Source organism: Poecilia formosa, unplaced genomic scaffold, assembly GCF_000485575.1.
Source record: "Poecilia formosa unplaced genomic scaffold, Poecilia_formosa-5.1.2 Scaffold117, whole genome shotgun sequence".
NCBI lineage: Eukaryota > Metazoa > Chordata > Actinopteri > Cyprinodontiformes > Poeciliidae > Poecilia > Poecilia formosa.
Window position 1 is genome coordinate 799,662 of NW_006800056.1, and position 26,750 is coordinate 826,411.

At 42.5% G+C, this 26,750-nt stretch overlaps 2 protein-coding genes across 10 annotated transcripts in view; one reads left to right on the plus strand and one right to left on the minus strand.

Moving 5' to 3' along the window:
* neurl1aa (neuralized E3 ubiquitin protein ligase 1Aa) overlaps positions 1–13,334 on the plus strand; it is a 63,532-nt gene extending 50,198 nt beyond the window's left edge. For both annotated transcript variants that reach the window (XM_016675605.1, XM_007560602.2), the window contains exons 5-6: positions 9,370–9,519; positions 10,104–13,334. In XM_016675605.1, coding sequence (XP_016531091.1) covers positions 9,370–9,519; positions 10,104–10,345 — 392 coding nt within the window. In that variant the 3' untranslated portion in view covers positions 10,346–13,334. The remainder of the gene's footprint in view (positions 1–9,369; positions 9,520–10,103) is intronic.
* A 1,930-nt stretch (positions 13,335–15,264) lies between these two features.
* The window catches only part of sh3pxd2aa (SH3 and PX domains 2Aa), a 94,113-nt gene continuing 82,627 nt past the window's right edge, over positions 15,265–26,750 (minus strand). For 4 of the 8 annotated variants that reach the window (XM_016675584.1, XM_016675588.1, XM_016675586.1 and 1 more), the window contains 6 exons: positions 26,483–26,600; positions 25,510–25,910; positions 25,362–25,376; positions 24,911–24,960; positions 24,650–24,769; positions 15,265–23,619 (listed from right to left, as the gene is read on the minus strand). In XM_016675584.1, the coding sequence (XP_016531070.1) occupies positions 21,607–23,619; positions 24,650–24,769; positions 24,911–24,960; positions 25,362–25,376; positions 25,510–25,910; positions 26,483–26,600 (2,717 nt within the window). In that variant the 3' untranslated portion in view covers positions 15,265–21,606. The remainder of the gene's footprint in view (positions 23,620–24,649; positions 24,770–24,910; positions 24,961–25,361; positions 25,377–25,509; positions 25,911–26,482; positions 26,601–26,750) is intronic. The other 4 variants (XM_016675589.1, XM_007560605.2, XM_016675590.1 and 1 more) reach the window with 1 other exon arrangement.

Consider the following 26,750-nt stretch of genomic DNA (forward strand, 5'->3'; position numbering starts at 1 on the left):
TCAAGCAAACATTGGAAATGAGAACAAAATTCTAATCTACAAATAAATCTTTGAAACACTGGAAACAGTTGTGCTCAGCTTTATCAGCTGGTTTTGTCTACCTAACGGGGAAAAGGAGAGTTTTTCTCCTCCATTCCAGGCTTCCTCTGTGGATTATCCCACTTTGGAGGAATAATTGATGTGGGAAATAACCGAGCCTTTAGCTGTGGGACGCGTCTCGGGTCATGAGCTCAAAGATCAATGTATCGATCTCATCTGGCCCGGCGCTGAGCTGATGAGACCTCCATTCTTAATTCATTTACTCGCCCTGCTGGTTTAAATGGATTCCTGCTAAGTGCAGAATGCTCCGCCGGCACACCAGCCCAGGAACTCAAGGGTCAAAGGTGAACGAGCGTGCTCTGTTACTGTTTGTCACAATGTTTACAGCAGAGGTCTTTAGGAGGGAAGGATGTGAGTAGATTCAGAGAAGAGTAGAGCTCTGTCCTGACCTGGAAAAACAGGATGTGAAGAACAACGACAGAAAAGGTGAGGCGGCTTCAGGTCTCATTTATCTGGAACTTTAAATGGTTTCAGTGATGATGAGGAGGATGGGAGGACACCTCTGCATCCGACGTCTGTACAACAAACAGATTGTATCCAAATCTGCTAAATTATTGTAAAAGTGTCATGCAGCTTTTGTTAAAAGGTAAAACATCCGACAGCAGAAGTGTTTGATTCCAGAGGAACTAAACTGCATCCTGCTTTCCTCTGGTGACGGAGGAAAAGGAAGCAGAGCTTCAAAAGGTTCAGAGCTACAGGTTTTACTGTAAAGAAACGCAGTAGAGATGGATCACGTGTTTTAAAGAGGATATGAGTGGATTTCATATTAACTCCACTTTTCATTAAAACATGAAGTTTAAGCTGCAGAACGTCAAACTTCACCTGCCTGATTTGGCATTTTGACACTGACGACGGTTTTCATGAAATCGCAGTTTAATTAAATGACTTCGTTTGGATTTTACAATAGAATAGTTAGTTTAGGTGATAATGATGTCACAGTCGTGTTGGTCCTGGACTGACTCTGCATTTCCCTTCCTGTCCACCAGGGGGCTCTGGACTGTTTTTGGATTAACAGATTAATAATTGGATAGCAAAAGGAGTTTACTAGATTTTTTTGTACAGAATTTGAACCAGGTGAAGCTGAAACTAGGCTACGATTTATTTCCTCACATTAAGACCATCCATGTAAAACATGTTCATCAATAAACATGGGAACACAGTTTGACACTCATATTCATTTATTGTGGCTGCTGTAAAACTATATCAGCTGTACTAAATGGTTAATGGACTGAACTTATATAGCGCTTTTCCAGTCGTTTTGGCCACTCAAAGTGCTTTACACTAGAGTCACATTCACCCATTCACACTCACCCATTCACACACCGATACGCAGGTCAGTAGGCAGTTTGGGGTTAAGTGCCCAGGGCGCATCGACATGTGGCAGGAGGAAGCTGGAATCGAACCTACAACCTTCCGATCACAAGACGACTAATAACTCAGAGATGTACTTTGATTTTTCAAAATAAAAGTCCTATTTGACGTACATCAGGTTATGTGGCTCTTTGGGATTTAAACATTTTCTCCTGTTTCTTCGTACTGTGAACTGTTGTAGTGTAGACCCGAGTGTCAGCTGTGTTCGCCCCCACCTGACCCCCCACCCCCCAAACATCAGCTGACAGCAAAGCAACAGACGAGGCTGTCGATAAGTCACAGCCAGCTCCAGTAAAGCTGCCTCATGTTGACAGAGATCAATTCAGCAAATGCCAGAGCAGCAGACTGCCGGCCTTTATGGACCTTAATGTCGCCGTGACTCTCTCTGATCGCTGGCTGTGCTCACATTCATTCCTCTTTCTGTTGTTTTTCCAATCAGGTCCAAAAGTCCCAGTGAGAACACTCTGTGATACTTCTCAGCTAAATGAGTGTTTGGCTGGAGTTCAGCTGACCACCTGGTCGCCTGTGTGTTTCTAATAGTCATTTACGGAAAACAAAAAGCCCTGGCAGAGCAACAGAACCGGAACCGCAGAACAATGAGAGATCCGAGGCACGTCTCCTTATCAGCTCCCATCTTTGGAAATCCCAGTGAAGTGTGACTCTTCTTTACCTTTCAGCTGCTTCGAATTAGGAAGCGACTCTTATCTGGCTGCTACAGCTCCTTATCTGCTGATTTGCTCTGAGCGTCCGCGCCGCAGGTTGGGCTGAACCGGTTGGAGTGAGGGATGTGTCCCAGTGGGCCTGCGGCGCTTCCAGATGGAGCGATACAGCAGAGAGCAGAGTAATGGAGCTCTGATGGGAACAGAACCTCATGAGGGGCGGCTGCACCGGCTGGGGGAGATAAATACCCTCCATTCTGAGGGTTGGTGTCTGTAGATCCACTTCAAAGTTCTATTTGGCACCAAATTACGAAACAATCAGAACATAATGCAACACTGGAAGGATCTCAACAAAACCCCTATTTAAAAACCTAAAAAACTTCAGTAAAAAAGAAAAAAATGCTTAGAACTAGATAGAAATACGACTAGAAAGAGTTTTATCTTGTTTGTTGCTGATTGTTGCTGGATTTAAATCCAATGTAGCCAATTTAAAACAATTCAGAAAAGAAGAGCTTTGGAGAAGCCGAGGGCTGAAGTTTCAGAACCAGGTTCAGGATCCAGCCACTGACATTATTTCAGAGCAAATTAATTTCAAATTTCATCAGAGATACATAAACTGTGTTATCTGTTGGTTCTCAGATGTCAAACACTTGACTGTCCATCAGGTTGGTCCAGCTGGTTTTCTTACCAAGTGGTTAAACTTCTGCAGAGCAGAGAATCACCAAAACAAAAAGTAAAACATTTAGTCTCCCAAAGCTTAGTTTATCTTTCAGGACCGAATGAAAAAAAGTCTCCTGAAAGAAAAACATTTTTTCTCTCATGAATATAAAACGTCATGTTGCCTCTGCTGGTTGAACGTGACCATGCTGTGGTTTTAATGGCTTTATAACTGAACTGCTGCCTGAACCAGATCAGCTGTTATGATGTTGGAACAAGTTAGTTTAGAACTGGGAGCAGTGATCTAGAATCTCAAAAACTCATTTAATACCTGAACTATGACCTCTGACCTCTGACTGTGAATCTCAGAGTGGAGAAAAGGAGGGTTCATGGATGCAGAGCAGAATTTCTAACCATCTTCTATCCATCATGATGGGGAAGGATCATATCCCCTACTCCAACATCTACCCACCCCGTCTTCAGTCAGAGGCCTTTTCAGATTCACAGCTGACTGACTGCTAGTGGAGATCTTTCCTGCCCACAGCATCACCACCAACAATGTTCCTTTGAAGTCACTTAGATGATATGAGTTATGAAAACATTAAATTGTCTTTTGGGACAAATAACTAAAGTTTGAATCAACTTGAATGAAACGCTGTTTAATCTGAACCTGCGATGAGGTCAGAACTCGGCTCAGGAAGGGAAGATTTCACAGCTTTTGACAGATATTTTATTTGACATGAAATCAAATTGTTTTCCCAGCAGAAGCACTGAATGACCAGCTGACCTTTGTGCAGCCCAACACTTGGCCCGCAGGCGGTTTATCCTGACGAGCTGAACGTGACAGAATCGGTTACAGAGACGCGTCGCCTGCAGGTTTCAAATTATTTCTGGTCTCCAGAAAACTTCTCTGAGCGGGACTGGACCAAAACGAGCAGAAAGCAGGGCAGAACCTTCAGATGCTGAGCGGACTCGGCGCCCGCTGGCGCTGGAACAGAACGCTCAGCCGCTGACCCACTTCGCTGGTATTATGGATCCTATTAAAATGTCAACACGCCGGTGCTGAAGTGAAGCGGCTCGCTCGCTGCAGCTGCCGTTCCTCTCTGATCCCAGCCGCTCTTCCCGTCGTTTTCCACATCGTTTGCTCATTTTTATTCATGTCTGCACGCTGTGCAGGTCACGACAAAACAGGAGCTGATGGGACTCATCGCTGAATTTAAGGATTAGTCTTTTTTTCTTCATGCGAAGTTCTACTAACATGTTCTGAGCAGTTCATGTCTTGTGTTCGGAGAATTTAATTAAGTCAGAAATCTGAAAACATATTTGCTCACATTTTAGTGCAGTAAGTTCTTTAAAGACTCTGTGCTTCTATTTACATTTAGGAAAAATATATGCAGAAATTCGTGTCACTTTCTGCATTATTTGCTGAGGGATCACTGCAGGTTTAAGGTTTGGGTGGTTTATGTGCAATCCTTCACCAGTCAGCCTCAGTCTGCGTGTTTAAATGTAAAATGTTCCTGGAAAAATGAGTAAACACATTTTCTTCTTTTAAATGCTGATCAGTTCACCATTTCAAACCGCTGTTCTTCTTTCTGCTGAATACAGTCATACACAGTAAGCACCTGGTGCAGCCTATGAAAGGGACAGTAGCATGTGTTTCTGGATTTCCAAACATGCCAAAATAATCTAAAAAAGAAATGCAGATTATGTTGTTTGTGTCGTCATCTGGAGCCCAAATCCAAATTGGATGATAAAACTGATAAACAGTTTAACAGCAGAAATCCTTTGGCCTTTAGAGGAGGTTTCAAGTTTACTATTCATAATGTGGTTCCTTAACCTGCAGGATTTCTGGGGTTCAAAGGTCAGAATGGGTTACATTTTGTAAAGTAATAGTATTGCTCTATCAAAGGTAATACTGTAGTCCAGGTTCTGCTGTAACATCCTTCAGTATTTGACCATTTTGACAGAATAAAGTGACACAAACTTTAGAAACACATTGAAAGCTTAAAAACAGGAAATCCAGGCTGTTTCTCTCTTGTGGTTTTTATAAACAATATTTCCTGTTTTGTTTGCATTTATTTCTAAGCTGATCTGGTCTTGGCTTCACGCTGACATGGAGACAAACAGTTCGGAGATGAATGACCGTCTCCTCCCCGCGGAGCGGCCTCTTTGTCTCTAACGATAGGATCTTCTGCACAGACAGAAGGAGAACATTAACATTTTATGCACTGAGGTTATTCATGACCTTAACCTTCCAACTACTGAGCAGTTTTCCTCTCCTCTGTCTCAAACGGGCTTTATGAGGTCCTCATAACGAGAGCTTCTGTTTTCACATGAAGAGTTGTTTCTTCTGTGAAGGGTCATCGAGTTTCACACCAACAACAACTATTTAAGGGACTCCTTTCAGGTCTGTCCTTCCTGTTTTGATTCATTTATTCCATTTCCAAGCAGCAGATTCCTCTTTTCATCCGTGCTGTTGCAGTCGGTCGGTTGAGCCGATGGGTGGACCCAGCAGCAGGGATGTGGCCTCGGCCGGCCTCACAGCTGTTCGCAGCCGTCGCTTTAATCCAGACGGGATCAGGGCCGATCCTGCCTCAGCTGCCCTTCAGGGGCCGTGGGCCCCCGGTGGGGATTAACAGGAAGAGGCAAACAGAGGGAAAGGCAGCAGGTCGAGTGAGCGCCAATAATCTGATGTAAGGTGATGCAGTCGCACCGTGTTGGTGAAATGTTCTCAACTTCTGCTCTACTTCCAGCTGGAGGATGAAGAGGATGAAGAGGATGAAGATGTCCTCACATCTTCATCCTCTTCCTTCTGTGTTGTTCAACACTGAGACAAGTTCACTTATAAAAGTTCAGTTATAGTTTCATTATAACAACAGTAAATGTCATGGTTAAGAACTTCCCTTAACACATGGTAGTGTGAACAGAAAAATAAGTAAATACTTTAAATTCCACATTTTACTAAAATGCTTTTGTTCAGTTAAAATCTCGATGTCTGACAGTTTTCTTCTATTGTAGAGAAAATTAAAACACCTTTGCATTAGAAACTTATTGTGAAGATAAAGCAGATCTTTGGGCCTTTTGATGTTTTGACAAAATCTAATGATAGAAAACCATTTGCTTCTGGTTTTGTGTTTGAAAATCATGTTAAATCTTTGTTTTTTTCCGTTTAAATTATTTAATTAACATTTCCAAACTTAGCTCCGTCATCCACCAATGAGATTCTTTTTGTTTTGGTTCATCTGGACCATTGTAATACACTCGATTCTGATTCCAAAGTTGCCATGGTTACTGGAGTATCAAACAAGACTGCCCCCCTCTGGAACTAGAGCAGAAGTGCAGCAGTGAGAAAATCTTAACCTCTGGAGGCTTTTAAAGGTCATCGCTGGTCTGAAACGTCGTTTTACCAAGGCTAAATTTTATTATCCCTCTATCAGGTGTTCAGGTGCCTCCGTGTGTTTATAGACAGAAGCTACTCCTCCTGACAGAGTTCCTCCCCGGCATGTCTTGTAAAACACTCCAAACTGCAGCACAGTAACACTCGTATACACTGCTAATAGATAATCAATCTACACAGCTCAGCTCTATAAGAAATCTGCCCATTTGTTCTCTCTTGGTGAAAACCTCCTGATCCAATTCCTTAAGACTCCATATGCACCCTGCTTTTAACATAAGACCATGATGGAAACATTTATGGTGCACTTGTAAAGTGAGTCCAAGTTGTGCAACAACAGGGTTATCAAACCTACACATTTTCCTTCCTTTTCCATTAATTCGATTTCCTCTATACAAACACAGAACAGTGGACAAGATGCCTCCCAGAGGGCTTGGGAGGACCAGGCTGATCTCCCACCCCACACACACACACACACACACACACACACATACACCCACTGGCATGCAAACAAAAGAGATGCCATGTCTCAACCCGAGCCCCGACCCATCACGCCACATCAAACATCAAACAGATCCTGATTTAGATCCACGAGCTGCAGGGACAGAAATACTGACCTGGCTCCAAGGGGACATTAACTCCATCGTGTGTGTGGGTGTGTGTGTGTGTGCGTGTGCGTGCGTGTGTGTGTGTGTGTGTGTGTGTGTGATGGCTCTGTTCAGATTGATCCATCTGCAGATTACTGTGAGTTTGGATCTGATGTTTTTATGTTACCTGTCCAGAGGAACCAGCAGACCTTCAAACCTGCATCAGCACCAAGTCCAAAGGAAACAGAGTGGTCTCTGCTTATGTACCTGAAATGCACAGCAGCTGATTTCCAATGTTAATCTGAGTTTTTTGACAGGGAGCTTCAGGGAGGGTAATTAAAGTAATCTGTACTTATGTGGCGAAGCAGCAAAGTGTTTGATGGGAACGCTGTGTGGATGATTAGATGCTCGCTCTGTGGATCGTCTGATTTGCATTTAAATGCATGAAGCAGATTCTGTTTTCCAGCCCTGCTGTGATTGTAAGCCGGCGTAAATATCAGAGCAGAGAGAGATAAGTGATTTGTGGCGCTATCTGGAGTAGTTTATTGTTTAAATTAAATTCTTTGTTTATTAGACGATTTGGAGAAGAATAAAAGTCCAAACGGCCATTTAACAAACAACGCCCCCTCTGGCTGACGCTAATGTTAGTTTTTAACACGTCTGCTGAAAACAGCGATATTAGGAGACATTTACAGCTACTGAGGGACATTAAGAGCTGGAAAAGAAGCAAACTGAAGATTTGTCAGAAAGCACTTTGACCTGTTGCCTCAGGTTAATTCCAGCCAAACTAACGAAGCTGCAGAAGTTCAATAGATCCTTCTGCAGCATCTAATTCTAACAGGATTCACCAAGCTGGGTCCTTTTAATGCCTCCTGGTTTCTGCTTTAAGTAAAAATAAAGTGTCTTTGTCTTGCATGGATAAGATGATTGATACATTTTTCATCACAGGTAGGAAACGGGCATCTTCAAACAGAAACAAAATGGAGAAGATGGAGAAAAATGTGCAAGCAAAAATAAAAATAAGTGAGGAAAAAATACTTAAATAAATGACATAAGTGGAAATAACCCATTAAAAATGAGAAAATATTTGTGTAAAATTAAAAATGTATAACATAAAAACAGCATAGATCTGTAATTGTTTTTGATTCTTATTGGTTTGGTGAAATGTGAAAACAGGAAATGTGAACGGAGGTAAACGATCATTCTGGGATCAGATTCCCGACACTCCATGGTGACAACACCTAACAACTTTTACCAGGTTATTTTAAAGCAGAAATGTTTCGGCTCTTACGTCCTAGTTGTCATTCCGCTCATTCCTCCAGCTCCCGGCTTTCCAAACATCGCTGGCATTCCAGCATGTGTTCCCTATGCTTGTACTCAGAATTCCCATTTGTCTCCTCTGTGTAAAATAAAATGGGTGTGTCGGCCGGCCGACTCCTGACTGCGCCTGTTCCTCTTTACAGTGATAAATGTGCTGGAATTTCTTTTCTTTCTGCTTTCATGGCTGCAACGCTTCAACTGCTGGGAAAATGTAAATACTGCTTTTGTGAAGCAAAAACAGCAGCTGCATAAAACCTTCATGCAGAAAGACCAAAGAGCCCGGCTGCTGCAGAGCAACAGCACTGCTCTCTGCGCCTTAGACATGGAAAAATTATACATCAGCTAATTAGAAAAGTTGTGCTAAAATATGGAATTATTGTCCAAAGGAATTAAGATGAATTAATTGTTCACAGAAGCTGTGAGTTTGCTGCTGTACAATGTTCATGTCTAACAATGCAGGTGGAAAAATATCGGCGATGAACGAGAAGCTGGAGGCGCGTTTGTAGAGTTATACAGGCAAAAGTTAACAGAAATAATCTGAGTTATTTGGACAGTCATGAGATAATAAATAGGGTTAGAGTCATATTTTCACTATTTTATATATTCTTTTATAAAGTTCTCATTTTCAAATTAAATATGTATCAAGAAAGCAAAATATTTAGTTTTACAAACTACATATCTAGGCCCAAACTAAATATTTAGTTAGCAAGCTAAATGTTTAACTTGCTAACTAAATATTCAGTTTGAAGTGAGATATGTAGATGCTAATAAAATATTTAATTTTGAACATGTTGAAAATATGACTTTAAAAATGAATCCCAATTTTTTATGACAAGCTAAATAATCCAAATTATTATTAATTTGCTGTTACTTTCTGTGTAACTTTACAAATGGAAGCCAATAGAAGCAACTGTAGGTGTGCATCAATCTGGGAAGGGTTGTAGGACCAAAGTGTCGCCACCTCAAACTGTCAGCACGGTGCTGTCAGGGTCGTTTTACGGAGGCAGGACTGGACAGCGAGGAGTCGGCCATGAACCCGACTGGAAATGAGATTTATAGCCACCAGTAACATTCAGCTGTATTTATTGTTTCTGTATTTCTGTATTTTGTTAATATTTAGCCATTAAAGGTTGAACACACCTTTAATTTTTCTACCCAACCTCCTCCGGCAGTATTCATTACTGTCCTGGTGAAAACGATCTTGGTTTCCAGCGGAAACAACCAATCGAAGACAGATTTCCTCCATCTAAAGGAATTCATGCGCTCTGTTTCACTCGGCTAGGCTCCACCCATGTTGGGGACCCACGGGCCACGTCCAACCCCAGCTCGCCCTCCTCCTCCCCACACACGCCCAGCGCCCTGGGGAGCGGCGTCTCCGACCCGGTCCTGAATGGAGGCTTGTGTTCGGCCGCCTACTGCAGCTCAGCCGGAGGTAGGTCGGCCCAGACGGGGAACCTGCTGCCCCACAGGAGAACATGGAAATGTGTTTTTGAGATGGTGGAGAGATTTGATCCCATTGCAGTTCCAGAGCGTCACCGTCTCAGGAAAATGTTTGATATGTCCCACATGAAGCTTATTCACTGACAGATCCACATCTAAGTCCCATTCAGTGTCTGATTTACAGTTTCATGGTATTTCTGTTGTTCCTTCCAGTAACCACTAGATGTCCCAACAGAACCCAAAGCAAAGGAAAACAGGACTGGGAGAAAAGAAAAGAAAATCTGCTATTTACACGCCCTTAAACTTTAATATGTGATGAAGCAAAAATCAAATCATTAGGTTTTTTTTTTTATAGAACATTTATCAATAAATTTGTCCATGTTTGTGAAGTTGAATGAAAATTCTCACACATGATTTTCCATTGATGTCAATCAAAATTTTAACCAAGTTAATTGCAGGGTCTGTAACTAATTAATCGCAGTCACAATAGAAAAATAGAAAATAATAGAAACCCACATACCATTAAAATATGGCGATACTTCTGACGATGTTGGTTGCTTTGTGCTGTCGCTGCAGGAACGACGCCCAGCTCCCCGGTCAGCCTCCCCAAGTCTCCCACGTTCCCGTCGGGCCGGGGCCCGTGGGCCGACGAGTGCTCCATCTGCTACGAGAACGCCGTGGACTCGGTCATCTACACCTGCGGACACATGTGTCTCTGCTACGCCTGCGGCCTCAAGCTGAAGAAGATGTCCAACGCCTGCTGTCCCATCTGCAGGAGACAGATCAAAGACATCATCAAGACGTATCGCAGCACGTAAAGAGCGCCTCAGTCTGACCAACAGTCGGTGACGTTCAGGGACTTTTGTTTTCCTCCTCTGGGACTGGAGAAGGCTTTCATTGAGGAAGAACCTGAACTCATCTGGTCTTGGAGCCTTTGGCTGCGATTTGGGCCTGAAGCTACCGAGCCAGTTTGGGGCTGAATGTGTTGACGGCTCCTCCACATGTTGACTGACGCTCTGCGTGGCGAAGCACGCCTGCTGCACGTCATCCTCAGTACGTCACAACTTGTGTCTGTGTGCTACTGGGCGCAGCTCGGCTGCCTCATCGTGACATTCGGTGTTAGAGACGCCCAGCGGTGCTGAGTCTCCAGTAGGATTGTAACCTCTCTTGTACTCGTATAATCTAACGTACCTTGATGGTAGTTTTATTTCAAATCGTCAGTAGCTCTAATGTCGTTCTAGCTAGCTGCTTGCTGTGCAGTGTGGTGTGTTGCACTGAAATCAGCATTTATTGAGACTCATCTGCTGAAACAATCTCAAACCTGCAAAATCTGCAGCTCTGATTTCTTACAGAAAACACAGTCATTTGGTTACTCCTCAGGACCAGCTGCCATTTCTGAATACAATTTTTATCCAAATTCTACCTATAAAGATCTGCCTGACACACTGTGAGTGTTGAATATAAAGAATCCTCCCATCCCAAGAGTTAAAGGATTGTTGCCATCAGCCTCCTGCCTTAACGCACAGAACCTGTTCTGTGTTCCAAAAACCCCGATGGAGAACCAAACGATGCTGCTGTGTGGCTCAGACTGCCACAGCTCTTCACTCAGAGGAGAAACTAAAAGCACACGAAATCTAACTATTTTTGTAGAAACCCATTTTCCTTGTTGAATATTTTAGATGTAAAATACACTTTGTGACAGAAGCTTCATCAGCAGCAGAGATCCTTTACTGAAAGTTTAGTGGAAGGACAAAAGAAAAGTTCAAATTGATTATTTCTTTAAATATTTCAATGATTTATAGCCCTAAATTTTTTTAGTATATAATTTATATTTATTGTAAAAAGAAAATGTAGTAATAATTCCAAGGTTTACCAGCTCAGGAAACAAATGATCATCCATTCTGTAGAAAGTCTTAAATCTGCATAAAAACAACCTCCAAATGGAAATATTGTGTATAGATGGAAAGAAGGAAAGCTGCTGATCAGATGCAGCCATGAACTCTTCCAAAAAACTGGGACTTTTGTTGCTCTGGAGTTTTTACACATTTTCAGAACAAAGGACTGAAAGACATCAGCTCTGAAAATCAGCCGATGACTTTAGAACGACTGTAAGATAATCTCCAAACTGTTTCATTCTGCAGAGAAAAACATTTTTCAAGCGGACATCGTTTAGGGCAGCTGACGTCCCGGTGTCCACCCCGCGACGGTCCAAAGGTCAAAGAAATTACAAAACATGGAAGGGCGCCATCTCAGAGTCTCCAGGCCGCAATCAGCAGCTCAAGCTTCATAACAGGGCAATTAAAAAACCCTCGGTATGTCATGGCTGGAGCAGCTGAAGGAAAGACGTCTGGACCACCGTCCTCTGGACGGATGAGACCAACGCAGAGACGTCATGAACTCCTCTGCATTTAAAAGTGTTCTGGACTCAAACTGAGGCTGACACTCCATCCAAACTGTGACAGAACGGGTGAAAAACAGAAGAATCCAGGTGTTACAATGACCTAGTCAAAGTCCAGACCTCAACCTGATGCAGTGCTGTAGTGAAACCGAGATGTGCAGAAGTTAACGTCAAAGTGGTTCTGCCAGCTGTTGGATCATCTGTGTTCATCACACACAGCTTTTAAATTTCAGTTCACCTTTTCTCCTCCAGATGACTGTAATGTGGTAGAGGTCAAAGGTCATCTGGGACCAGAAGATTAGAAGTTCTAGCATGTAAGATGGAGGAAGTGAGAGGAAAGGCGATGCTCTGAACGTAGCTCTGTTCACGCGTTTCCGTTTGTAGATAATGAATTAAAGGCTCTGAGTTTTGCTGCTGCCGCCGGGACGTTTCACTCGCCCTCCTCCGACGGTCTGGTTTGAATTCGCTACTGCTTTAAGTGTTAACCCAACATTTGAATGTTAATTTATAAGTTTAAAGAAATGTATTCACTTAAACTGAGGAAAAAGAACCACCTCTTTGTGTTTTTACTTTTACGTTTGCTCCTAAGATTTCTCCTTGTTTTCTTCTTTATTGAAACCATGAGATCAGAAATGTGTTTGTTTGTACCAGATGCTGTGGAGAGACGTTTGCAGTACAATCAAAACCCGATTTCAGGTGTTTGCTGTAATTTATGGTGTTTATTTAGCCACATTAGGGACCCTCACTCCCCACCTCTGTGTTTATAGCACTTATTATATCAGTGTATAGTAATGGAAACGTCACTTTATGAGGCTACTGATTGTAATCTTGTAAGTGTTTAGGCCAGCGTTGCTCTCTCCTTACTCTGTGCAGACCAAATCAAAAAGCTGCCCTCTGTTTGTTACTTTTTGGAATAAATCCCCAACCTGCAGTCTGTCTGTCAGACATTGACTTGTAAATGATTTTATACTTTCAGTGTGATGCTGTTTTTCTTATCCTTCATGCACAGAACTCAAGACGCTCCTTGAATGTTATGAACCTGTAATGTAATATTTATTTGTCCATCACTGACGTGGGGACTGCTTTGGTTCATGTGTGTGTGCTTTTTTTCCTGCATCTATTTGATGTTTATTTGATGTTGAAGCTCGGCTTCCTCACACGGCTGCACATCTACACTTTCTTTAAATCTCGCCGTCACACCTGAGATGAAACCCTCCTTTTGTTCACCCAGACTGAACATTGGGACCAAACGAACTTCTGAGTGGAACGCTGCTGGCGTTCCTGCAGGAAGCTGGAAAAACGATGTATATGCGCTCCGTTTGGTGGCACAGAAATCTTTTTGTTTCTTCATTTAAAGCAGCAATGTGAGTTGGATGATTGTGGTTAATAAACTTTCCAGATGTGTTTGAGCCAAACGTTTTTGATTCATTATTAAAATACTATCAATAGAAAGTAACATGCATCAGTTTCTCTTTCATTCTGTGCTTGTGGTTTGGCGATGGTAGAGGGGAAGTGAATGAAATAATAAATTTGTTCATGTTTGCTAACTTTGAAAACACTTAGTGGACTTCATGCCTTTATTTTGAAGTTTCAAACAAGAAACAAAGACCAAAATAGGGCTTCATAGAATAAGGTACATTAAATTGGTGCTTGGGGTTTCTAGTCTTTCAACAGCAGATATTAGAAGTGAAGAAAGCTCTAACATTACTTTCTGCTAAATTTGATAACGGCTCTTTAGCACAGCTAACATTTATGACTAGTACGTTAGAGTTAGCGCAAGTAACATGTTTTAGTGAACATTTTCATTGTGCTCATTTAATAAAATGTTGTGCTACATGACTGGCTTTATATTTACCCCAACATTTAACTTTATGACACGCAAAATTACAAGAGGATCGCCAACATTGTCTCCAAGTGTATTCTGGGTAAAACTTGTTACCAGCCATCCACCAACGTCATTCACTTGGAAACGGATGGAGAAGCAGCTACAGCATTTTTACGGACTAAGTTAACATGAGTGGAGCGGCAAAGTGAGAAGGATGGAAAGAAAAGCCAAAAACTGTCAACAATAAACCTAGCTTCAGCAGCTGCTAGCTGCTCCAGGCTCTGAGTTGAATTTGATTTAAATTATCATGAGCCTTATTATTTGAGGATAAAGGGTCCGGTCAGTAGCCCCGCCCCCCGGCCCGACTTTGACTTGTTCCGCTACTTTGACCTCTGACCCCAGCCCAGAGGTCTGGGGTCAGAGGTCATGAATGCTCAGCTGAAGGCGTTCTGAAGTTTTCTGCCTCCTTCATGTACCTGATTCAGATCGTCTCCACACAAAGGAACTGACTGAGGATTATGAAGAAGAGTTATAACAAGAAAAGAAAGACTGAGCGCACTTACCATTGTTCATCTGAGTATTCACATCTCTGCCGCAGATCATCTCTCAACGTTAACATCCAACAATATGAGCTTTAAAAGAGCCGCTTACAAAAGAATTTCATTCCAAATGTCAGAGCAGATATCGACCCTGAAGCTCGCAGCTTTATTCACCTGGAAACCATTTACAGGCTGGAGAAAGAGCTCCCCCACGTGGCAATGTCCAGGCATTTCACCCTGTGGTTAGTTTGGATCAGGGGCCGAAAACCTTTACAGCTCAGTCATTTTTACTTTTAGCGCAGTAAAAGAAAAATGGTAAAGCCACAAAATCAGCATGAATCTTCAAAACAATATGAATTTTTTTTTCATATTAGTAACTAAGATATTTAACTTTTTTGTTGTTTTTGGATTTAATACATTTTCTTTAGTGGGATATTAATTTTAACAGAATTTTTTTTAATTGCCAATTGTCTAAAATGACTTTATATATAAAATGTTAATATTGCTTACCCTTTTAGGAAATCTTTGAGGAAATCTTGTGCATCATCATAGCATGAAAACACCTGGAATTGCTCATTTCTAATCATTTTGTCTAGTTAGCCACGTGGCTAAGAAACTGTAGGTTCTGCTTGGATGAATCATTTGAATTTGCTATCAAACACTGTGGACTGTTAAACATTTTCTTTTGCTGCTGGAATTCAATTTGTTCAGTCCATCTTCTTCACATCAACTTCTCTCTTGGGTTAAGAAAATTAGCTGGAGTAACTTTAGACTAAAGCTCATTTTTAGAGTCTTAATCAGTAGTTTAACAGGTTTTCTCTGGACCTTTGCTGCTCATTTATCTCAATTCCTGTCTCATCTTTGCACTGAGTCCTTATGTCGGGTCTGCACTGTACTACAGCGTTTGGATGCATCATTCCTCAAACACACCTGGATCTAATGAATGGTAAATGGTGCAAATGAGCAGGAGACGAGTGAAAACAGCAAAGATAATACATTTAATATTGTTTATCTTTTGGGCAGATACATTGTAAACATGTAGAAGATGTACAAAACAAGAGAAAGACATCGAGACTCGTCAAAATGAAGCTGGAGATAAGAAACGGCCCTGTTTTCAAAAGGGAAGGTCTCAGATCGGGAAACATCCGGACTTTCAGTCCTCATGGCACGTCTTCTGTAAACAAGGAGTCGGCAAGGCTTTAACCCAACGCAGAGAAAGAAACAGAGGAAACATGGAAGAGTAGCACCTCATTTGGTCCAACTGAAGGCCTGCAGTTGTTTGTTAGCATGGCTGGTAAACTGGTTCTCTGTCGGGATTTACAGAGCAGGATTTGCGATCTGCAGGAACCTTCTGGTGGGATTTTTTGGCACTCTGCGTTGCACAGCAGGGAGGAGATGAATTCTGTTCTCTGAATGATCAGGACCTCTGGGATATGCGCACACTCAACTTTACTTAAGATGAACCGCTGTCCTAATTAAAACAAGGACTCAGATGAAAACAGCCACAGCAGCGAGATTCATTCCTCAACACAGCCTCTTCCTCTTCCTTCTCGACCTCTTAAACTAAACCAGAAAGTAAATTAAAAACCTGCAGAATCGTCCTCAGCCTTCACTTCCTAAACCTCTCCAGCCAAACCTGCTCCTCTCACCACCAACACCCCCCTTCCACAAACTTGGTTTCATTACATGCAAAGAAACTTTCCACATCCACTTCAACACCTTCAGTTTTCCTCTGAACAAAACAAGAAAGGAGCAAAGCAAAGACAGAGACCGGCTCACACCCATTGTTTCCCAAAAACTTCCTCAAACACTTCAGGGAGATGCGGAATCTGAAATTAAATCCGATTCAAACGCTGACCAACACGCTTTCACCTCCCGTCTCCCTGCATCCTCCTTCACCTGAACACACCTGCTCTGAAACACACATCCTATCAACATTCTCTGAGACAACCAGGACATTTCAAGAGGAAGAGGAAACTTAGCTGTGTGGAGGAAGTGTGACGTTTCATCAAGCTGCTTTTAAATGAATAATAGCGGACGGTTGGGACGTCCAGAGGGATCTGGAAAGCAGAGCTGCAGGTGGATGGAAACCAACAGATCCTCACCAGGTCCACAAACCTTTCGCTGCGGCTGAGAGACGCTCGGATAAAAAATCTGTTCTGGAGTGATGCTGAGAGTTAGACGAGCAGCTTCAAATTATTCCCAATTCTCCATTAATTCCACTTCGGACTGAAAGAATGTCAAAGAGGGAATCACAGGAGAGCTGCACAAAATGGGATTTTTAAAGTTTTAGAAAGTAAAAAATGGAAATGTAGCAATTTGCTAAAAAAAAAAAGAAGGAAAGAAGCAAACATTAAATTTTCCCAAATATTCAGAATGTGGTTCATAAAACCAACGCAACATGATGCTGACCTGTGTTGATATTTTCGTCTAACTTATTTATTATCCGTGGATCTTCCTGACAACCACGGTGCATTTTGTACTCAGGACATCCAGGATCCAGTCGGATCTGGGAATAATCCCGAAGCGTCAACACTGTTTCAGATGGAAGCTGTAACTCCGCTGGAACATGTAAATAGTTCCTGTGAAAAAAACTCATCTAATAAACTGTTTATTTATGTGCAGTTTATGTATCCAGACACTGAGGAACATTTTCCAGAACAACATTGGAAAGACTGGATGATTTACTGGGAAGCAAACCAGCAGAGGAGCAACTAAACAGAATAAAAAGTTTCCCCAACTTTCAACTAAAACCCAGTTGAGCTGAGTGTGAGGTGATCCCCAAATCCACTGTTCAAAGGAAAATGAGAAAATATCAAAGTGTAACTATTCAAGTCTTCAGGGATGTTTAAGTTGATTTTTCCAAATTGGAAATCAGAAATGTTAATTTCCAAATAACACTGTGGCAACAAAATGCAACTGAAACAAAATGCAACTGAAACAAAATGCAACTGAAACATTGTTCAGCTGGGTGTGACGTAATCCCCAAATCAGAGTTTTGACTTTAATCTTCTGAGAAAAAAGTAAGAATTCCCCTTTTTCAGTGGCCATATTCTACATAATCCTGGTTAATCCCAGAAAGAATACATTATTTTAACATTTTTTAACTTTTATAGTGAAACTGGAGCTTTTCACTGCAAATTAGCAGGAATTCATCTAAAATGATCATTTTATTCCCAGCAAGTTTAAACTTTTACCAGATTTAATCTTTAAACAGATTTAAATTAATGTACATAGTTAAGCTAAGCTGTCGGACATGAACCTGCTAAACATTTTGCCAAATGTTCTCTTTTCCAAATTTCCAAAGTTTATTTTCTTTCCAGATGAAAACAGAAATCATATCTGAGTTAGTCGTTTTTTTCCAGGTGTTTTAAACTGTAAAGCTCTAAAGCTGAAAGGTTAGACATCCTCAACATTCCCTCCAGAGCTCTGAATGGTTTCAAGCTTTTCATTTAACTTTCAGCAGCAGATTTATTCCTTAAATTTGACTTAAAGTATTCAAACTGAAGGCTTTCTAGCCCCTAACGAGACGGAGAGCCGTGTGCGCTGACCTGTAGCACGTCAGTGCGGCCTGCTGGGGGCTCTGCGCTGAGAAAAATAACAGATTTTTCTGTTTGGTGAACATCCTGGAAGATGATGGATGGAGTGGAAATGGCCTGGAGAAGGATTCGTCTCCAGGTCTCTTGTTTACTGCCGAGACTCTCCGGCTGACGTCAGCGAGCACGCCATCACCTACGCTCCCAAATGTCACCTTTACTGTGGCAAACGGCGGCGAGGAGGTCTGACTGGGTCTGACAGCGAGAGAGGGGGGGAATGTCAGCAGAGACGTTCCTGTGGGTTGAGAGGGAGGACGCGCTCCCGAGGGCGAGGAAAAACAACAACACACAAAAATCTCAAAACTCCAGTCAGGCACGAACGTGACAGCTCAAAGCGGGGCAGCGGAGGGCCCCTGAAGACGGGGCCCATGGCTCTCCGCTGCCAGATGGATGTGATGTGACTCCGGAGCGGGTTTCCGTGGAGATCCTCCCGCTTTGGTCCGATGTGTTTCAGGGCCTCGGTTTGATCCGGGACGTCCATCCCCAGCAGACTTTTTCTTTTTTTCTTTTTTTTCTTTTACATCTGCGGCGCCGTTTCTGTCTATTGCACATATCCTCACGGGTACATTTCAACTTTTGACAAATAAAACACAGAAAAAAAAAGAAATTTAAAGCATAGTTAAATGCTGCACAGGCAAATGTAGATTTGGTACAGAAAGATTCCCTTGAACAAAGGTTCAGAGCAATCAAACGAAGCAGTACGCAGTCATAACATGAGCTGAAGTGATTCAACACATTTACATAATGCCGTCGTCATAAAGGGACCAATCAACATCCTCACTCTGGCTGCAGTCATGAAACATCAACGCTTGTTTTCCTTTAAGTCAGCTGGGTTTGGATCACAGAGGTAACAGCAACATTTCATCTGCATTCTGTCTCACTACAGCCACAAACCTTAACGGAAATGGGTGAAAATGGAAGAAGTTGCTTGGATAAAGTCAGACGACGTCCAACTTACTGACCTGCAAACAAAACTACCAAACTTTGTGTGGCAGAAGATTAAAGTACATCATCCCGATTGTCATGTAGCTGGATAGATTGTAAGATTTCACACTGGGGTGGAGGTTCCAGCAATACAACCACCCTAATGTTAGAGCCACAGTGGGATCATTCAGATCAAAGCATGTCTATGTGTTAAAATGGCCTAGTCAAAGTCCAGACCTAAATCTGTGACAAGACATGAAAAATGCTGAGCAAAGATGCTGTCCTTCCAACCCGACTGATTTTAAAACTTATTGTAAGTAAAATTTGGTTTTCTAACTTTTAGCATTAGAAGACCTTTGTCTTTAGTAGCTGGGGAGGAAGAACTGGACGTAGAGGAGATCGACAAATAGCAATAAGCCTGAGGAGTCGACCATCTCTATACAATCCAGCATCGAGGAGCCGGAGCCTCTACACATGATGTTCCTGCCCTCCTTCCACTTTATTCTCCAAACTGTGTTGGTCTACAATCAAAAAAAAAAGAAAAATCAATAAAGAAGCTGAGGTTTGTGGTTGTAATGGGACACAATGTAAAAAATTCAGTTCTTAACTTGTCTTAGTATTATGTTTAAGGTGCCGTACCCTGAAAATCCCCTACTGGAGGAAATGCTTGTGTCTTGTTCTTTTCAGTTATGGTCCATAACTAATGAAGGATGGAAGGTGGAAGGAGAACAAAATCAAGATCTTCACCTCCCAGCTCAGCTCAGCTCAGCTCAGCTCAGTTCAGCTCAGCTCAGTTCAGCAGCCTGGAGCAGAGCTCTCACTTTCCTCTCCATCACTCCTCCTCTCCATCACTTCTCCTCTCCATCATTCATGAACAATCTCTAAGATACTTGAACTCTGATTGAGGCAGAGACCCAGATAATTATTTGATGAACAGATCCTTAGAAAGGGTGAATATGCTGATTGTTAAATCATAAAAACCTCATAATAAATATGCTTTTAAATCAGGCATTATGTAAAGACCAATAAAGATGAAGGAAGTGCTCGTGCTTTGCTAAAGTTGCAGCCCACAGCATAAAGAAATGCAAAAATAAATTATTGTCTGATACAAAATTAAATAGTAACAAATCAATTCAGTAAATTTAGCTGCACTATGATTGAAAGAGAAAGTTAAATTTCTGAGATACTCACTGACCAGCAGCGCATTTTCATTCTTGCACTGAGGTAGAAAATCTTGTAGTACCTCTCAACCTCCACACGAGGTCTCTGTTTCGCCAATTGTACCAACCCATCAAGAGTTTTCACATCAAGAGTTTGAGCTGCAAATTTAAATAAAAATGACAAAAAATTGAATAAATAATATGCTGAGTATTTACTGCATCTTTACATTAATGCACCACTAAAAAGTTTTAAAGTGCACTAATTTCCAAAACAGAACCACTTCGTTCCTCGTTATTGCCATTGTGCAATCACAGAGCAAAGAAAAAAACTTTATGGTTTCGTTAAAATAGACTCTGAGCAGTTTATGTACTCTGTTAGAGATTATGATACTGTCCAGCAGAAACATAATAAAATAAAATACACATAAAGCCTAAGTGTGTCAGAAAATGTATTTCAGCTGTCTTGAACATCCGTTGATTATGAATCTGAAAGTTCAGCTATAACTCTGAATGTGATGTATCATGGGGAATTATTGGTACTTGTGTCCATAGTTTTATTTTCAGGATATTAGGATACTTATTGAATAAAAATGATTCAAAACATTAAAATTAGTTTTAAAAATCTATTGGACAGCATTACTAACATTTTTTTACATATTGTTTCCATTGTTCTTTAATCTTGTGAAAACATGTCAAGTTCTTCAGGAACAGAAAAAGTTTTAAATATTTTTAATTAAAAATCTGTTCATTTTGTATCATAAAAACAGGTAAAGTAGAAAATGTTCTGCCAATGAAAAGCTGTTTCTATTTGGTGTGATCACATTTTGAGCGTGTCCCTGGGATTCATTTCACATGTTGTAGTGACAGCAGCTTTATATTACATACATGAAACAAAACACATACAGGAAAAGATTTAAAATCTTTGTAAGCTAATTGTTTTGTCTGGAATTTAGGTCTAAAAGACATACGTTAAAAAAACTAAATATCCAACTTCCAAGTTTTTCCACGTCACTAAATAAACGTTTGAATATCATCATCACATGTTTGAGGAATGTAAGCACCAGTTTAGGCCAACCAGTTTGTTCAGAGTAAGTTTGAGCTTTAAACAGATGTTCCAAGACGGCAGAAATAATTCTCAGAGGAAGACTTGCATCAAAACGTGACAATGAAACAGACATAAAAAAAAAGAGAGATTTCATAGTCGTCATCTTCGATCTCTGCTCTTCAATCGGTTTGATCAGGAACTGGAATCAGGATGTTGTAAATAGTAAAACTCTTGGTGGTGTTCGCAGGACTATGGCACTCTTGAAGAAAGATTTGGTTGATTCAAAGTTCTGCCATCAGGTGATCAAACACAAAAGGCACTTATTGGCCATCATCAGCAAAGCCAGTATCCTGCTTGGCTTCTGCAGAATCGAAACCTCTCCCTTAATATGTCAATGTTTTCCTCTGCCTTCCTGCTTCAGAGGTGTTCTGCTTCCTTCTCTCATTCTCTGAAAAGTGTTCCTTCCTATTTCCTCCATCTTTTCATAAGTCTACATTATCAAGGACATATTGCTTAAGGGAGGTTGGGGGTAACATTCTTGGGGACTCACGGCCCACAGCTCTAAGGAGACATCATATAGGGGGACTGGGTTTCACTTTTTCCGCTCCAGGTAATTAGACGGGACCCAGCCCTTGCGGGGAAGCAGGCTGTCCTGCACCTGGCAATACCACCATCCGTTGGGGTTTCTCTCCAGAACCTCTAGACATGTTCCTTCAGTGAAGCCCATAGTCTCCTCGTCGCCACGGTAGTCTGCGATGGACACGTACACATCCCTGCCGAGGTTGTTGTGGATGAGCTGGTTCTTCTCGATGGGCTTGGGACGCACTGTGGACACCGGGATCCCGTTGCGCTGGCTCACTCTGCTCAAGGCATCAGGGACATTGGAGGTGCTGAAGGCGGTTCCTGAGCATCCCAGACCGGAGCGTTCAACTGGCCTCGTCTGGCTTTCGACGACAACGTGGGGTCGTACAGTACTGAAGGAGGCATTTCTGCGAACTCCGAGAGTGGCAGAACCAGAGCTGTAGTGGTCACTCCTGCCGAGGGACTCGTTTCTCCGTAAGGAACCAGTCATGTAGTAGGAATCCTTAGAGGTCTGTGATGTGGTCACAAAAACAGACTGGGGCCTGACTGCCACCTGTCGCACACCGTTTCTCATACGTACACCTCCGTTAACCAGTCCGGAGGGTTTGGAGAAGCCTCCGGGGGGCTTGGAGGGAATCGGAGGAGAATTTCCTCTCAATCCTTGGTGCTGCTGGGTCAGGCCCTGAATGTTGATGTTATTCAGGGCTAAAACATGCTTCTCATTCTTTTCCAGGCTGTTAGACTTTTTCCCACTATTTCGTTGTCCATTTGACTCCAAAACACTTGGCTCACCCACCTTCTTGACAGGTTCAAGGTAATAAGAGGGAGCCCAGCCCTCCTCTGAGCCCCAACGGACGTACCACCAACCGCTCTCCTGCTTCTCTAAAACCTCAACTTCCACTCCTGCTGGAAAGCTGATTTCAGAGTCCTGGACTTTCTTGTAGACATCGACAGAGCGGTACAAAATAGGGCCTTCCACGTCTGAGTCCCCTCGGCTCCCCTTAGAGTACACAGAAGACAGATCGGACGTGCTGCGCGAACACATGGAGCCCTCTGAGGAGATAACAGAAGCTGTCTCCGAGTCATCCCCACGAGTCGGTTTGAGGGTATGTCGATACTGACTGGCAGGCCTCAGCTGCCGTCTCAGAGAGCTGATGTCCATTCTCTCAGGGCTCTGGGGTTCTGATTTGGTCAGGAGGGGTTTAGGTCTGACAGACGGCTTGGGTCTGGTGGAAGGGCTCTGACCGATTCCTGGTTCGATATCCCGCTTAAGGGCAGAACTTTTCTTTGGACCTCTGACTAGTTCGTCTGATGAAGAGTGAGGGCTGCTGTCCTGAGACCTCATGTCTACATGTCTGCCAAGTGTCTGGCTTCTTCTGCTCATCTCTGGCGTCATCGTTTTCCTGGTTAGACCAGCTAGAGGGGAAGATCCAGAAGGTTTCCTTGGGACTGTTGAGGAATGGTAGCTCCTTGGAGAGCTGGGTTCACTGGAACCTTTACCTCTGGTTCCTTCAAGGCCGCTGCTCAGTCTGAAGCCATCATTCTCATAGATACACTCCTCCTTACTGACCTCTTCCACAGATCTGAACGAGGTTCTTCGATGAGCGAAAACTGGGGAAGCTTTGCAGACTGGAGGTGGAGCTTTACTTGATGGAGGGGAGCTGTGGTACTTTTCAGAGACAACATTGCTGGTCTTCACCTCTTGGGAGCGATCGTTCTTCAGAAACTCACTGTCAGATTCGCCCTCGTATCCGATTGCGGGAATATCGTACTCCGGTTCCTCATACACTGGCCTGCTGGGCTGCTCCGTGGCTTTGGAGGAAGGGTTCAGAGGCTGGGGAGCCTCCTCTGAGTCTTGCTTTTTGATCGGGGGAGCCGGTGGAGGGACTTTGGGGCGGGTGAGAGTGCTGCTCCGTCTGCTGAGGTTGGGCTTCTTGCGCTTGTCGATGTAGGAGCAGGGGGCCCAGCCTTCCATCTCCCCAATCTGCACGTACCACCAACCTCCTGGGTTCTTCTCTATCACCTACACAACAAACAAACAAGCCCACATTAGTGCAGTCAAAGTCACATGCACTTAATTTTGCCTTGAATTAAACTAAATAGAGTTTTCAGGTTTGTAAACATTGACGCCTTATGCAAGTTACAAAAATTTGGAGGTATTCAACCAGTCGGTGCGACAGTTCATGAGATCAACGTGTAGGGAATGTGTGCACCCCCTGGCCCAAGTTTAATGTGTCAACTATAAATCTAGCTTTATTATGCATTCATATGCACAGTGGACACAATCTTGAAGCGACAGCAGACACTAACATCCAGCTCTTCCTTCTCCCCACTCTTGGGGACTCAACCAATCAGCCCCAAAAATAAAATAAAGGTTCTCCTGCATTGGCTTCTTTCCAGTAGTATGTGAAGTAACACTGTGTCTGCTACTTCAGCTTCCTAAGCTGCATTTTCTTTACAATATTTTAGTTATGCTCTAGGAAAACATCTGTGGCACACTTTTCACAAATAATTTGGAGTTTTGTTCCACAGAAAACCCTGTGAATATCAAACTGCAAACTGGTTGGGATTCACTATATTGCAATAGAAGACACTGATTCTTTACAAAGTCTGTTTTAGTTTATTTAGTCTTATAATATTTAACATTCTAAAAACTCAAGCATTTCATTTCTAAATTCAAATATAGGGGCCTTGTTTTTTTAAGAGAGGACATTTTGGAGTAAAAAGCATTTAGAAAATGTATTAATCAAAATACTGATTGGTAGAATAATAAAAAACGGTTAGTGTACGACACTAATATGCTGTTAAATGCTAATAAATTTCTTCCACAAATGGCTCCCATGATGTTTAATGTCTTGTTTATAATCATGAGTCCCTCATGAAGCCTCCTAAGGGATCTCCAACAGTGTCATTATCTTTCTGCCAAAATCCCTGCAGAGGAAACTCTCCACATGATCTCATTAAAACGCGTCTCAAGGTCGCACTCCGCTGACATACATATGCGATCAGCCCTCTCTCATCTCTGCAGCAACACTCTGCATCTGTCCTCTTACATCAGCCTTTTGTCCTCCACGGAAACTGATGCCATCAGAGATGGAGGACTGGAAATCTGCGATGGTGTAATACTCTGCTTCCACAGCAGGGGGCTCTGGTGGCTTTGGTAACTGGAGACCCTGAAAGGAAAGAAGATGGATTCATGCAACCATTCATTATAAATTATGCAACACATATAAAATCAATATGTTTTACAGTTAAGGGGAAAAGTACGACTCAATGTTTTTTTTAGTTAGCAGGGAGTTTGTGATTCGTCTCACCAAGTTGGCTTCTCTTCTTGGTGGAGGTTTCTGCCTCAGATTTGGAGACCCTGAAAAACACAATAAATCTCCTCAGTCTGGTCAGAGTAACAGAGCAGCAATAAAATCTGGTAAACAGAAACTTCACACAATTTTTGTTTGTGAGAGAAAACAAAACCCACAAAAAGTCTGAAAATCCTCATGATAGATCTACAAGCTGCGATGGAGCATTAGGGCCATACTGAGAAAAAAATGAACTTACTAGAATAAAGTCATAATATTAGAAGAATAAATACAACAGTACAGTCATGGTATCAGAATAAATTTGTAATATTATGATTCTCGGGATTTCATGGCCTTATTCCCATCACTTTTTAAATGTTTTCCCTAATACTCCATCATACCAAGCAGGTTAGCGTAGCAAATATAATTTATTTCATAACCATCATCACACACCACCAGTCGGACTTCCCTACAGCTTCAAAGCCTACACACAAACAAAGACATTTTTTACCTTCTCATTCACAAAACTACTTCATCATTTTACAGCAGGTGATTCTCTGCTTTTGTCTCTGGAGTAAAAAGTCAAATAAGCTTCAAAGTTCAGGACACATCCTCACCAATTTCCACTCTGTGTGGAGCCACTCGTGCCACAGCTGGAGAGCCGGGCTCCCCTCTGACCTTCTCGCTCAGGGCAGAACAGGCAGCTATCCCCAGGCAGGGGCTGTTGGTGTCCCGGCCGGCGCTCAGCCTCCTGCCCGTCTCGGCGTTGATTTCTGAGTTATAGGGCATGGGCAGGCTGATCTCGCTCTTGGTGATGTGGCGCTCCGGCGTGTTGCTTCCCTCTCCGTCTGTCTGGATGTCCTTCTCGCTGACCGACTTCTTCTGCAACAGGTTGCTGATCTCCATGATGTTTCCGATGATCTCCACTGGACCCGTCAGGGTCTTCTTACGAGGCGAGAAGTCGTCTTTTAGTTTCTTCAAGTAGGAGGCTGGGGCCCACCCCTCCTTTCCTAAATATCTTTTGGTGAAACAGACAAAGAAGAATCTTTTACTGTCTTGTCTTGATCATTTTCTCTCTGTCTGATCTCTACATGTATCCTTCCCAGATTAAACCAAACACAATGCTTTTCACAGGTATTAAAACTCCATAGAGTTGCTATAAAATGTACAAAAATAAAACAGCAACACATCCTATATTTTTTAATTGCTACGTTCTCCTACTCTAACTGTATGTTCTCTCAGCTTCTTGCTCATGTTTTTTGATCATGTTATCTGGGGTTCTGATTGGCTGTGGTTCGTCCCTCGAATGGAGCATAAGCTGCAATAATGCTGCCAACCATCATCTTCTTCTGCTATTAACCTTTTACTTTTCCTTCACACAGAAAGTACTCTGTTTTTTTTTGTGCGTATGCTGCATTTTCTCCAATCCCTAGTCAGTCGTGGCAGACAGTCGCTCATACTGAGCCCAGTTCTGGTTCTGCTGGAGGTTCCTTCCTGTTGAAGTGGAGTTTTTCCTCTCCACTGTTGCTACATGCATGCTTGGTATGAGGGATTGTTGTAAGGTCAACGGCATAATTCTGGTTGACTAACCTGATGTACCACCAGCCCTCCAGGTTCTTCTGGATTACCTCCACGGTGACCCCTTTCTCAAAGCTCACTTCATCCGCGCCTTGGCTGGTGTACGGCTGGATCGTCAAATATTTCTCCTCTATTGAAGAAGAAGGGTGAAGAGTCAAAACAAGAGCAAGAGGTTTCTTTTTGGGTGAGAAATGGTAAACGGGACCCTTATTAAAAGCTCCTTCCTCTGGGTAAACTGTCATTTCTTGCAGCTGATCTAAGTTCTTTGGACCTTGGTGAA